At 33.6% G+C, this 15,191-nt stretch overlaps 1 protein-coding gene across 11 annotated transcripts in view; it reads right to left on the reverse strand.

Annotated features, from left to right (window-relative positions):
- Positions 1 to 12,015, reverse strand: part of Mhc (myosin heavy chain) — a 40,529-nt gene extending 28,514 nt beyond the window's left edge. For 6 of the 11 annotated variants that reach the window (XM_017606019.1, XM_017605999.1, XM_017606032.1 and 3 more), the window contains exons 1-7: positions 11,762 to 12,015; positions 8,605 to 8,980; positions 7,570 to 7,713; positions 3,870 to 4,250; positions 3,697 to 3,760; positions 3,525 to 3,623; positions 2,754 to 2,857 (exon numbers count right to left, since the gene is read on the reverse strand). In XM_017606019.1, coding sequence (XP_017461508.1) covers positions 2,754 to 2,857; positions 3,525 to 3,623; positions 3,697 to 3,760; positions 3,870 to 4,250; positions 7,570 to 7,713; positions 8,605 to 8,808 — 996 coding nt within the window. In that variant the 5' untranslated portion in view covers positions 8,809 to 8,980; positions 11,762 to 12,015. Of the gene's footprint in view, positions 1 to 2,753; positions 2,858 to 3,524; positions 3,624 to 3,696; positions 3,761 to 3,869; positions 4,251 to 7,569; positions 7,714 to 7,930; positions 8,075 to 8,604; positions 8,981 to 11,761 lie in introns of all 11 variants that reach the window. The other 5 variants (XM_017606027.1, XM_017606054.1, XM_017606061.1 and 2 more) reach the window with 2 other exon arrangements.
- Between the last annotated feature and the right edge of the window lie 3,176 nt (positions 12,016 to 15,191).

Below are 15,191 nucleotides of genomic sequence, written 5' to 3' on the forward strand. Positions count from 1 at the left end.
AAAAGACATTAATACTATAACTCGGATTTTTTTTTTATACAACGGAATGAAAGAAGAAATGGAAAAAAGAAATAAGTTTCCTAAACGGTTGAAAATTTTATTTATAAAAGATTTACGCAAGTACATATAAATACATGTGTATAGAGAATACTAGCAGATAACAGATACTCAAAGGCAGAGAGAGAGAGAAAGAGGTAGACAAAACGAACGAGAGAGAGAGAGAGAGTGCGCGCGTTTAAGTAAAAGTACAAAGAGAGTTTGTTACTAATTCATATTATTGGAAGCGGGTAACCATTACAGACTCACACCAACTTACATCAGTCAATTCAAATTCTTCGCCATCGTTGACGCCGGTTATCCTTGTTTTACCCTGACATATTCCAGGATAATCACCAATATGATTCGACAAAAATGTCATCTCTAGTATTTAGTTTGACATTTTTCGATATTTTTGTTTTTTTCATAAAACGTAACGATATATCAATATAAAAGAGTAATGTATGAGTAAAATACTATGACGAAACGACAAACGCAAAATGCAGTGTATGTGAGAGGGGGAATAAGAGAGAGAGCGAAGGAGAGTGTATGACTGCTGCGAGAGCGTTTTGGGCTCTGAACTTATTGTGTAAGGCATATGAATGCTGATTTTTTATATTCATTCGATGTGAATTGGGTGCTGTGGGTCGGTACTTGTGTTCGGAATATATGTAAAATTGCTTGCGATTGTTGGCAGGAATTTATTGACTTCATGGTAAGGTGAGCGGTGTACCTAACCTTTTTTTTCTCTACATAGGTAATATGTTGTCGTAATGCTTTGTGGATATAGTTTACTTGTAAAGTTTTTTTTTAAAGGGCAGCTTACAACTAGCTAAGTAGTTCACTAATTTTAGTTTCACTGCGACTAAGAAACCTACAAGACCATTTTTATAATACTGTTATCATAAAAACTATATAACCATTAAATACGTATACATATAAGTATATCTATAGCAGCAGTTTTATAAAGCAGCGTTTTCTACAAGGCTCAATGGCAGTGTAAGCAAATAATTGTGAGTGATTTTTTTTTTTTTAAGGACAGTGGGATGAGTAAAAAGTGAGATAAGCTCGCAATAGCGTGATAGTTGCAGTGAGTGAATATTTATGATACAACATAGAGTGTTAATTAACAGCGACATTAGCTGTTAAGTAGTGGAGGAGGTGTTGAGATTCTGTACAACAGAGAGAGAAAGAGAGAGAGAGAGAGAGCTGCAGATGTAACAGCTGTTAAGTATTTATTAGAGGTAAGTGTTGGTATTCTGTACAGCGTGAGAGAGAAAGTGTGAGAAATCAAAACCGTAGGTTTGTGTCACAAAGATTATTGTACGTGACGATTTTGACACTTCGAGTTAAATATTGGCAGAGTGTAAATTATTTAATTTTAAATTGCACATTTTTCTAATTGATTTCAATAAGTATTTAAGAGTTTGCGGTAGGCCTTTTTACAAAATCAATATTTTAAGAAATTGTTTGCGCGTCGTTAGACTTTTTAGACTTAGTGCTTAGTTGTGAGTCATTTGTAAGTTTTTTTTTTTTATTCTTTTAGACTGCTTGCTGATAGAATTCTTTTAAGTATATCATATTTTTTTTTTTGTATTATTTGCTTGAGCAGCATTTGTGAGTCACATTAATATGTATATATTTAAAGGAGTGTGTCTTCTTTCTTTTCACTGTATCTTACGTCAACAATTTGATACTCTTCACCATCGTCAACGCCGGGTATTTTTGTCTTTCCATGCGATACGATGCGATAATCGTATATATTGTTCGATAGCATGCAATACTCTGTTGTTTTTGGGATCGTTGTTGTTGATGTTGTTGTTGGCAGTAATGGTGGTGGTGGATGATGATGTGGACAAATTGAGGTGTTGGGCAAATTTTTGGTGTACAATATGAATGTTGAAGGAATGGTGCGAATGGAATACGAATTGGCATGATTTCGTTGGGGGGAAATGAAATAAAATGTGATAAAATTTTTTGAAAATACGTAACAATATATATGTATGTATATATGTTTGATATACAAAACCATAAGGATATGGAAGAGTGATTAGCGCTAAAATTTTATTCTTCAGAAAGACCTTTCTTCGCTTTCTTTTTTTTTACTTTAATGCCAATCGCTCTTGCTTCAAAAAACTATGAATAAAATGTTTATGATTGACAATTCAAAGCAATTTAGTGTGGGTAGAGTGGGAGGGAGAGAGAGAGAGAGAGAGGGAGAGCTTATGCACTCTCGTCTTGACATGTTTTGGTTAGTGATGCATACTTTACGTAGGGGAATATGGCTTGCTTTCGAGGGACTCCTGATGCTGGTTCTACTTATGTAGCTACATATGAATATGCAATTGCGGGTTGTGGGTTGTGGGCGTGGCGCTCAATAAGCTGCAAGCTAACTACATTACAATACTGCTAAATTTTGTATACAATCGTGCGCTAGATAATAAATATATATAAAAAAAATGGATACTAAATACTGATTCTACAAATACAGCGGGACGCACATATATATACATACATACTATATATAGAAATAAATTGCATACAAAATATTTCAATCGATGTATGTATGTATGTATGTATACGTAGAGCCACGTTTTTAAAAAAATATTTTGTTAATGGTAGTACGAAATCAACCAAGTATTTCTAGGTAAAAGGTAGTATAAATTAACAAAAAATATAGAAATTTCTTTAAATGTACAAAAATACTGGGAAATTACATCGGTCAATGTGAATTCTTCGGCATCATCGATACTGGCGACTGTTACCTTGCCCTGAGAGACAATGTGGTAATCGTAGACGTTATTGGACAACAGACAGATTTCTGAGGTTGGGTTTTTTATTTGTATATCGGTTTTTAATTGGATTTTTTGTTTGGTTGATAGATTTTTATTTGGTTTTTTTTTTGTTTTTTTTTGGTAAAAAAGTGGAAAGTTAAAGATTAAAAAAATTAAATATTATTATTTATATAGGTAGAAATAAATATGTGTGCATGTATGTTGTAATTGTAATGTGTATGTGTGATAATTTGTGTTGGGGTTGAGAGGAGTGTATGGTATATCGGTCGAAATGGGTTCATACTTTTGGTGCTTGCATGGAATTTATGGTTGTATATTTTTGGTAGCAAGTGTGTGTGTGTGTGTGAAGTGTTTGGTTGTTTAAGTTATGGATATAAGGTTGAAGTGTGTGTTGTTGTTTAATATAAACCTAAATTTAAAGTAGTTGTTTTATAAAACAACCGCATATTTTACGCTTATTGCGCTCGAAAATATATAAATATATTTTTTCATATGTATGAGCTTTGGTATATTTTATATCGATACCCTTTTTCTAATGATTGTCTCGTTTGACGGTAGTTCTTTTCGATGTTGTTGATTTTTTTTTTATATATAGACATAATATCTTGAAAAGTATGTATGTATGTATTATGTTTTTTTTTTTTTCTGGGGCGAATGAAATGCGAGTGTAAATGGAAAATTTCTTTGCTATACCTTTAACTCCAGCAACGGAACCAGACATGATCTGGTAGAAGATGTGGTATGAACGTTCCAAAGATTGCTGAGAGATGACACGAGCCTTTTCCAATAGATCTGCAATTACATGGCACAGAGAGAGATAGTATGTTAAATATTTGCTCACAACAATTACGCCATGCAAACTTACAAGTCTCAATATCAGCACCAGCCAGTTTACCAGTTGGGCCGAAGTGAATACGGATGAATTTACCCTAAACAGCGGCAAGTAGTGTGTGCAGAGAGTAAGAGAGAGAGAAAGAAAGTGTTGCATGTGAGTCTTATTTTTCTTCTCACACACACACACAAGTTCACAATACTTACGAAACGCGACGAGTTATCGTTACGCACGGTCTTAGCGTTACCGAAAGCTTCCAGTACAGGATTAGTTTGTACAACCTGATCTTCCAGGGAGCCCTTGTTCTTCTGCGATTCATCCTTCTTTGTTGAGGCGCCCACAGTGGCGAAGTACGCAATTACCTTCTTCGTGTTCTCAGTCTTACCAGCACCAGACTCACCAGTAATCAACATAGATTGATTGACGTGGTTGGTCAACATGTCGACGTAGGCACCGTCAGAAATGGCGAAAATATGGGGTGGCACTTCATTACGGCGCTTGCCACGGTACATCTTAGCGCAACGGTTGGTATATACGGGGTAACGCTTGTAGGGATTGATGGCAACGCAGAAAAGACCGGAGTAGGTCTGCATTACCAGAGAGAGAGAGTGGATGGGATGATGAGAAAGAAAAATTTGGTTGATTAATTTGCATTGAATTTAAAGAGAGCGAGAGACATTTGCTTCAAACAGGGAAATAAAAACGGCATACAATATGTAAAGGAATGAAAATGGAATGGAAAACATTCGTTCGTTATGAATTGAAATGACAACAAACTGAGGACAAAAAATCACTAATATAACCATTATCCGGGTTTTTTGTGTTTGTTTCGTGTATAGCTCCCATTGTTACTGGAACACAATACGGCCCAGAAAATGGTTTGTATATTAGTGATTTGCGACACAGTGCGATGGGATGTGTGGTGGCGTTAGTAGGAAAGTTTCCAATAACTTAACTAACGGTTAGCCAACTAATAACTAATTAAAAAATTAAGGTATACATAGTATATGTATATAGATATGAACGATATTTTATAAAATGTTTAGCATTCACTTTTTTTTTTGATTTGATTTGATAAAATGTAAACGCATTCCGTGTATTTTTGATGCAAACAGATGATTTTCGATACGATTTTTTATGCTTTTCTCTTTGTGATTTTTAAAATTTATTATTTTATAGTTTAGCGTGTATGATTTGTTTTTTTTTTCGTTTGTGTCGATTTTTGATGTATTTTATGTGCTGTTTCATTCAACTAAGTATATATATGTATATATATATAATTTTTGCATTCCATTCACATGACAAACGAATTTGATGCGTTGCATGCCGTAGTTTCGCCATCTCCGCGCTTGCCAGGAAACACTTAACGTACTCCTTTGGACGCAAAAGATGTGATGTGTGGTTGTGGTGGGGTGGTGGTGGTTGTGGTGGTGTCGAGATAGTGTGCATTCAGGTGTGTTATGCAGTGGATTTTTATGTATGGATTGTGAGGCTCGGGTAAATGTTTAAATCCATTCTTGGGAGAGTGTATTTTTAATGATAATCGATTTTTACTTAAAATGTGTATGTTTGTGGGCGCATGTGTAGGTATATGTGGTATGGTGTAATGCATCCAATGTGGTTTTTCCAGTTTCAGTCAATCCTTCTACTGGGTTGCGGTGCTTTGGTGCTTTTGTTGTGTTTTTTTTTTTGTATGGCATTCACTGATGAGTTGGTGCAAGAAATTACCAAAAGTAATTGGTATTTTTTGCTTCTTGTATGATTAGTATGTTGCGGTGTTAGCGCATTTGATAAGTGTTTCTACTACTGATGTGGCAATGATACTTAGTGACGTGAGTGGTTAAATAGGTGGTGAGAAATGCGATGAAAAGATTGCCAAAGTATTAAAGTCTGCTCAAACAGGTGCCGACCGATGCGGTGCGGTAATATCTCGTACGATTTGCAACGTTTAATATTAGGTTTGTATAGTAACCAATAGTCAGTACTAATTTGTACTGGAACCTGCAAATTTTTACTGGAAAAGCGTATGATAACCCAAAAAATTTGCAAGAGAGCACTGAATCGAGAGCGTAACAACACGGGAGAGCTGCAAATTCTTGCTAGTGAAATTTTTACTAGCAGAAATTAGCTAGCTGAAGAAGAAGAAGAATAAATGTCAAAAGCCGCCATTTGTTGAATTGGTTTAGCACAAACAAAAGTAAAAGGAGTTTAAATCAAAATATTGTGACTGTGTAAGTGCTTGTGTGTAAAGCAGAGTTTAAGACTGATTTATAAATAGTAAAATGTTTACAGCAGAATGTCAAAACAGTGCAACGACTGTTCACTTGCAAGTTTTTGCTAGTTTTGTGTTCATTAACTTTTTCTGCTAGTTTTCTCTTCTTATCAATTTTACGCTCTATTTTGCTTTTACGCTCTCGCTGCAATGTTTTACTGGAGAAGTTACTATACAAACCTATTATCGCAGGATATAAGAGCACTCAAGAAACTGCGCGGAACAAGTGGACATTTCCATCGTACAGGATTGTACTGCCCAATACCGTACCGCGCATGTTTGAGCACGCCTTTATTACAGTGTGATTTACTTTTTGTTAATAAAAATTATTATTTTATTTTTGGTACATATACTCGTAGTGTCAGATATGGGTTTTAATTTGGTTTTTTATTTATTTAGTAATAAAACTAATGAAAGGAATTTTTTTTTTTAATTTTGATCACATTTGTTACACAGTGATGGGATAGCGTTGACTTTTGTTTTTTTTAGTTTAAACACCAAAAATATTTATATTCAAACTTTTTAATTTTTTTTTTGAATATTCTTTATTAATAAATCTTAATTTCTTATAATAAAAAGCTATCGGTTTTTCAAAATTTTTACTTTGAATAAATTTATTTTCTACTAAAAATCAAATAAAACAAACAAAGAAATAACTTCCACAATTCTAAATAAACTCGAGGAAAAAAAACCGCCCAATCACATAAAAATAAAAATAAAGTCCAAAATACCTTATTAAATGACATTTCCTTACATTTTTCCTATTAATAAAGCATTCTTAAATAATTTTATTTTTAATACAAAAAGGCGATTTTTTCATCGATTTTAGTTTACTTTTCTGATTTAGTATTTGATTTAAAATTTTTGTGAGAGTTATAAACTACGCGAAATATATTTTTCGTTGTCAATTAACGCTCTTTTAAGTTTCTTTTTCTTCTGTGTTTACAAAATATGTATTAACTTTTATAAATTTTTTATAAATTAATTTGAGAAGACATGTTTCCTCATTATATTACTGGAAGCTGTTAGCCCTGTTATTAAACTGAATTTTGCATTAGTTTGACAAGTAATAGCTTCTTTTTTAAGTCAGCTGCCTAAACATATTATGCCCCATGTTCACTGGGCGTTGAGATAAAAAATTTAATACAACTTTTATGTTTGGTTTTCACTCGACATTGCATGACAAAAATATGAATGACTAAGGAGGGCGTTACATCAATGGGAATAGACTTCCAACTCGTTTCCATAGGGCAATTTTATATGATTTTTTTTAATATTTCCTTGCCTTGTGGAAACTCGCTATTAAGTCGGTTTTCATTTAAATGTAAAATTTTGTTTCTTGTAATTCTTGCCATTGCAATGCCTAGTAGGAATTCGGTATTACTAATAGTATATTTTTTTTTTATTATTTATTAAAGTTTTCACTGATTGTTTTATGATCGGATTGTATGAGTATGTGTTTATGTATGACAGTTGAACTACTGGTATGCATAATATTTTTTTCATAAGTTTATTAAATACAATAACAAATACAAAGGCAATTAAAAAAGCAAATACATTCAAAGCAAACATAGCAGGTTTGTTGTGGAACCCGTTTCGTTTGAGTTCATACAACCGGTTCCCGCCATACTTACGTAGATAAGCTTGTTGTAGTATCTCTGTCTCAAATTATGGAGCACAGAGGCGTCGTTCAGATATGTCAAGTTGGACATATCCTCAGCTTTTTCGTATTTTGGAGGATTGACTTGTTGGAGCTGATCTTTCTTGAAGTCTTTCGTCTTTTGTTAGCGTTAGCGTTACATTTCATGCGTTTATTATGTCATGTTTATGTTTTTAATTAATATTTTTTTTTTCAGTTATGCACCCGATTTTTTGAATTATTTTTTATTTTAATTTTATATTTACATTTGTTTGCATTAAAATCGTTAGGGATTTTTCATTGGTTTTTTTNGAAAAAAGAAAGCTAGATTAGTGTTACGTTCTGGCGGAACTTACGTAGATCAATTTGGCGTAGTAACGTTGTCGCAAATTGTGCAAGACGCAAGGCGTATTGAGCACAGTCATGTCGGCCATATCTTCGATTTTTTCGAATTTCGGAGGGTTCGTTTTTTCAACCAGGTCGGCTTTAAAATCCTTTGTCTATTGTTTTTTTTTCATAGTCATGTGATAGAAAATTGAAATTATTAAAATTTTTTGTTCTCTACGTTAAAAAGCTAGTTTTCGCCAACAAAAAAATTTAAGGAAAATTAAATTTAAAACTTAAAAGCATCAGAAGAATGAAGTCTAAAATAAATTGAAAACAAATAAATATCTAACTATTTTGAATATGAATTTTGTTAAAATTTGTTTTTGCAGCAAAATTCAATAAAAAACTAAGAGCAATAAAGCAGCTATTGGAAAAAAGAACTAACGGCCGTCAATAAAGCTTTCTGATCGATATCAATTTTTTTTTGCAATAAAAAACAAAAATAACGCCTAAACTTTGTTTACTAAAAACGGAAAATTTACTTTACTCTTCTTGCTACATAAATCTTTTAGCTTCATTTGTTTCTTTTTTTCTTGCAACAACGCTCAACTTCTTCGCAAATATTTTTATTTTTTTTTTTAATTTGTTTCGTGTTGTTGTACGCCAATTCTGCATACACCCCATTGGTTTACGCATATTTTACCTCACCGCCGGGCAGGCCCACGGAGACAATGTCACCCTTGGTGGCCTTAATTTCACCAAGAAGATAACCCTCCTTCTCATCGGGCACCCAGCAATTCTTCTTGGAGTCATAAGGTTTCGATTGATCGATACGTCTTTGTTCCAAAGACACGAACAGGTATGGGGTTGGATCCTCATCCTCCTGGCTAGCAATTGGCTTCGGCATCTTGGTTAAAGATTCGCTTGTTTTTTTAACGGAAAATTTAAATTAAAAAATATATTTTAAAACTCGAGTGAGAGTCGGGGCTTGAGTGCAAAAGTCGAGGATTTTTGCAAAATTTTCCTTCTATTCAATTTCAGATTGAAGTTTTTCGCGTCGTCTCAGCCCAAATGCTTCCCTGTAAAAGAAGAAAAGAGAGGACATTTTATTAACTTGTTTTTTTTTTTTAATAATTTTTTTTTTTTGTAAATGATTACTAATTTCTATGCATATGAAAAACGAGTAACAGATGTTGTTGGTTAAGGTGCAAAGACGATCTTTGGCAATATAATAAAGTGTCGTTACTAGTGCTATATAGTTACTATAATTTTTGAGTGAGGTAAAAAGTAATCTCATAGGTTTGTACAGATATGGCAGCACTGGAGTCATTGCAATTTTGCTGAGTTTTAAAGATTTTACAACAACTCTATAATAAGCTCGATATTTGGATTCCATATGAACTCAGACAAGTTCATTTGAAGGTGCCTGTAGATATCTGTGATATTCTGGCTGAATTAGCGTGTTTGACGGTGCATTTTTTTTAAGAATAATAACTCCTTAAGAAAAGTGGATTCTTTGCAATAATATTTGTATTTGCCATAACGTTATAATTTGTCTAAAGCGACACCAAGAGCAGAACTCCGTCAAAGAAAAGTTGTGCGCTCAATGTGGTAGGTATGATGAACTCCTACCAAAGAACCGAAAAATCAATTCGGATGGATGCTGCCAGAAAAGACCGGTGAAAAGGTAATCGAACAAAGCGGCGAATATATCTTTGATAGATCTTTGGATTTTGTTGTAAGTAAATTACTTTGAAAAATAAACAAACAAAAAATACAATAACTTTTAGCTCCACACAAACAAAAATTAAAAATAATTGAAATCGAACATAGTTTCGTACTGATAACATTCTTTAATATTTTTATTTTTAAGTTTATTTTCGACATTAGAAAGGCTATACTCAATATTAGCGGACTGCTAAATTTTACTTTTTGTTTTTTAATGCAAATATGAAAAAATTAGTGAAGTAAGGTTATATTTTTGGCTGCTATTTAGTCATACAATTTTATTTATTTCATTTAATATTTTTATATTTTTTATAAGTAGTATTTCAAGCCTATTATTTTTTTATTAAATAGTTAAAATCCGCTAATTCCAAATTAGTTCTTAAATATTTTTATATTCATCATTGCGGTTTATTAATCAAAAATGCATTCAACCAACATCTATTACTCTATTATCTATATCTATATGTAGTACTATATTTTTTTAAGGTTGTGTATTTCCTCGTTGACAACTAACTGTTGTCCACATCATGAAAGAGAGAGAAAGCGAGAGAGAAAGAGAGATGCATGATAACGCACGCATCGCCTATCGGAACTAGTCGTGTACACGAGGTCGCGAGAGGCAGTGAGAGAGGTTATATTTTACTAAATATTTTTTGGTCTAATTCTCAGAGCACTTTGGGTCAAGATCATAATATAAAAACAACAATCAAAATTAAATAACATTCCAAACAAAAATGTCATTTTATGATTATCATCAGCAGAAGCATTTCCAAATAAGTAAATAGCTATCCGCAATTCGCAAGTTCGCAACAGTTGTCTTTGTCATAAAATTGGTCATTGTTATTGTTTCGCTTTGCTTCGCCGCAACATGTAATCGGATAGTTTTTCGCTTGAGTAATTTTGCCATGAATACATACATACATACATACATGACACCTATTCAACCGGCAGCGAAATTTGCAGGTGTGCTAAGAATGCGTGGGGCTCATGGCGAAGCAGGTGCATACAGATGTACATACTACATCGTTACTGCACAGTGTGGGGCTATGTTACTCATTTACTGTGAGGCTGTTTTTTTTTTATTATTGCTTGTATTCAACATCTTAACGAAAAAGGCTCTCTCAGCTAGTCAAGTAGCTAGGACAAGAACCAGCGGCACCAGCTCTTTGCAGCGTGCGGCGGAAAAGCACCACCACCACCACCACCAGCAGTGATCGCCCACCCTGGCGTTCGGCGCTCGGCGCTCAGCTCGATAGCTTTTGCTTTGGCTTTGCCAAGTGTATGTGCGTGTATGTGTGGCGTGTGTGGGTTGGTGTCTAAAGATAGCACATAGCGCTGTCGTAAGCTCACTGCCGTTTAGAGATCTAAATCTACACATGTACATACATATATACATATATATATGTGGTGTGTGTGTATTTATGCATGGCTGCCACGAATACCTTTCTATAAATAATTGAAATATTTAAATGTACATATACATACATACATACATATGCAATATATGTATGTTTTTGTGTATGTTTTGGACATTAATGCGTTTGAATGTGCGCCGATGCTTGTCTACTTGTGTGTGTATGTATGTGTGTGTGTGTGTTTATTGCCATTTTGGGGCGGTGGTGCAGCTGTTACGTAAATCTTTCGAAAATTCGCAACATTTCCGTTTAAAATAGGGGAAAAATTTATAATTTACAAATTAAATAATAAATGCATATAAAGGAGGAGGCTAAAATATTCATTGAAAAATATTGGCAAGCGATGTAGGATTTTTTTTGCAACAAATTAGATTTCTGAAATTTTCTTTTGACACTTTGAAGACAAAAAATTTAGCATAGGTTTGCTCAAGCGAAATATTATATAATAACGCTTTTATTTGCGGATAAACTGATAGTGAAATGCCGTGCCGCAAATGCTTTTTGAAACACTCGGAAAAATATTCAACAAAATCTTATAATTTTTTTAATATCACTGCACATTTGCACTGTTTTTTTTTTGCATTCGTAAGAGTATTTGTTTTTAAATTATTTCCTTATTTTAAATATTTTACACAAAATTTATAGTCGCTTTCATTTAAAACTTTTCAGTAACCACTAATTGCTTTTTGCCACTACCACTGAAAACTTGCTGCTCACCTACTTCACGCGCAGGCAACAGCTGTATAACAATTGATTCTCACTTTTCTAGGAAAATAGTTTTTAGTTGTTCATTAAAAGAATTTCGTTTTTTTTTTTTTCTCAAGAAAAAACCAACACAAATATTCTGTTCGCTTATTCGTTTTTAAACAACAAAAAAAAAGAAGCCGTCTACAAAATCTGAAATTGTTGAGCTAAATTTATCGCTTTCTAACCGCTTCCGCACAAGAGGAGCTCTGATCTAAAACGTCCGAGTTGCGAGATCGCAATGAATTGGAAAACACGAAAACTTTGTCGTTTTCGAAACTCGCAACTCAACAAAACAAATGAAAGAGTGCACGAAAAGCATACACACATGTATGTACATACATACAAACATACATACGTAGCTGAACTATTGAAAAATAACTAAACCACAAAAACAACTAACTAATAGCAGCGCAAAGCAGCGGGGCGGCGCGGCGCGGCGGGCGCGTTTTTCAAATACACAACGCGTTATTTTTAAAAAATTTCGGCATTATTTCGAAACCGTTCGCCATATGTGCATACATACAAACATACATATAGGCGAAAACACACACACATATGCAAGGCCTTTCTTTGCGCATAGCTGACTATTGTAGCGCGCACGAGCAGCGCCGCCGTCGTCGTCGCCATGCGAAAGCATTTCGGCCGTTGGTCGCCGTTCGCAGATCGCCGTCACCAGCAATGCCCAGTGCGCGATCACATATATGTATGTATGTATGTATGTATGTATGTATGATGCATACACGTTTAGAACAATTTCTATTTCTATCGCGCTCTTTCACCTTGCTTTTCTTGTGCGCTTTCTCGTCGGTATGTATGTATGGATATGTGCGCTGTTGTTTTTCCTTCTGTGCTTATTGCCTGAAATACTGAAACTCTTCTCCTGCCACATCTTTTGCCTGCTTGTGAAAGCGTCTTTCAATTTAATTGTTTCTTTTTTTTCGAAATATTTTGTACGCAGGTATGAAATCATGAAGGCAACGCAACATGTTCATTTTAGCTGACAAGCCGCCAGTCTGCCAAATTGCCAAGTAGCCAACATTTTTGACTGTATCTGTCGCACAAATCGGTTTTTCAACACATTTTCGTTGTTTTTTTTTTTTTTTTTTTTTTTTGTGTTGTGTTGTGGACCTAACTAATCTCTTTCCTGTTGACTAAAGTAGCCATTGTATTGTACTGTTATGTACCTATATATATGTGTTTGTACTTTGGCTCGGAACTATATATGTATGTATGAAGGTATTTGCTTGCCTTTTAGCAGCCATTTTTTTTTTTTTGTTGCTGACCGCAGTAAATTGTTGTTGGCTTCACATTTGTGTGACTTTTGTATGTGTTTTATTGGGATAGTTCTATTTTTGAATACCCATGGCATGAGATACACATTTTTTCTCCAAAGTTAGCGAAAAACTGAGCGTAATCTAAATGTTTTGAAAGTCTTCAAAAGTAAAAGGCGGATGTGTGTGACATTTTTTTGTGCAAATTCTAGAAACCCTCTATACATATGTACCGAAATTTAAAGATTTTTTGCTTATTTCGCTTCAAATTCGATTTTGCCCTGAAAGATATAAAATGATTTAAAATACTTTTTAATCAGGTAAACTGTATGGAAATGTCAATTAAAATTGCATTTCAAACCATTTCAATCTTTTATAGAGCCAATTAATAAAAACCGCAATAGTATCTCTATGAAAGTATTTAGCTTATTTTGAATATGGAAGTTTGAATGCCTTATTTTTTTATTTCCAAGTGTTTTTTTAACCGACTTCCAAAAAAGGAGGAGGTTATCAGTTCGTCGGAATATTTATTTATTTTTTCTTATGTATGTTATCGCATAACTTTGGACTACGTTAACCGATTTCGGTAATTCCTTTTTCATCAGAAAGGTGGTACCTCAAGGATGGCCCTATAATTAACGATAATCTTAAATTTTTATATGAGAATTTAAGTCTTTTTTCTTTTTGTTTTTTTGGCGTAAAAATTACTTGTTTTTGTTAAAATACTAATATCTATTGGCATAGGCAAGGTCAGGGGATTGCTCTTGAAGAGCTGATTCGAACAACAACGTGGCCAAAATCATGTCGCAGCCAGTTAACTCTTTCTTGACTAGATGGTCAAAGCATCCGAAGAACTGTGGCATCTTAGATCTAAACACATTCTTGAAATTTATGAATGTTTCTCCTAGGCACCTGTCCTTCTTACATAAAGTACAGCTTAGCTTAGGATCTGTCCTTCTAAAAGTTATTTTAAATTCTAGATGAGCATAATTATTGCCACATGTGGCTTACAGTTTACAGTCATCAGTGATTTTAGTGTCCCTCAGTTGCCTCAAGTGTCTTAGGTCTACAGCATATATGTATCTATATACATAGGTATCTCTTTAAAATCGGATATCCTTAATTCGCATCACAAACTCGTTCAACTTTAATTCAATAAAGTTCAAATTAGATTTAATGCAATATTTTTTTCTTTCAAACATAACAACGATAAATGTTTATCAAATGATTATCTAATCTCTCGAGGCAAAGCTAAGGTCATCTGATAGTTTTCAGTTAACCTAAATTCCACCCACTGCTAGCTGAGAAGTTTTCGAATGTCGTTCTCTTTCTATTTTAATCCATTCATACATAAAATGTATTTAATAGAAATTTTAAAGGCTTTTTTTTAATGAACTATGTGTGTACTTTTTGCACACCAGTTAACTCTTAGTTAATTTTTTAACCCTAAATGGAAAATTGTTATCATTTCCATGCCCCAATTGAGATATTGAGACTAATTCCAATTAGTTTTATTAAAATCTTTATTCATCATATTCGAACATTCAGCGGATCTTTCCCAGAGTCAGCTGCCACCGTGGTAGCGGTGTTATCTAACCTCGAACCTCTGTGTCAGCAGTTTGCCTTTCAAAAGTTTCAAACCAGCTGCGCTATGCTGTTTTCCTTAGCATTGAACTTTTTCACGCACTATTTGGAACTAATCTTGATTGAGTATAAATAAATAGTTTCATTAAGAAAAATCAGTGCAAATTTTCAATTCACAATAATTGTTTTTTTTTCTTGTGCAATGTCTTTTTTCGCAAAAAAAATCATATTTGTCAAGAATGTAAGCATTTTGCGGCCACGACGTAATCCATTGGTTTTGGCCAATCTGTTTTTTTTTATTTGCATTTATTTTCGCTTGCAACGATTTTTATGTTGGGTAATCCACAAGTGTCTGTTAAGTAATCCTTTTGTCCTTTATTGCTTATAATATACACGGTTTTTGAACTTTTAAATTTAGTTTTTTTTATATATATTTTTTTCTAGTTAATTTCAAATGTCACTTAATTATTTTCACTCAATATTTTTTTTTTGAATTCTAGAAAATTTTGCAGGATTTTCAGGATCATTTTGGAAAACTTTTTTTT

This window comes from Rhagoletis zephyria, unplaced genomic scaffold (assembly GCF_001687245.7).
Source record: "Rhagoletis zephyria isolate East Lansing unplaced genomic scaffold, Rhagoletis_zephyria_1.1 Rzeph_scaffold_00159, whole genome shotgun sequence".
Classification (NCBI taxonomy): Eukaryota; Metazoa; Arthropoda; class Insecta; order Diptera; family Tephritidae; genus Rhagoletis; species Rhagoletis zephyria.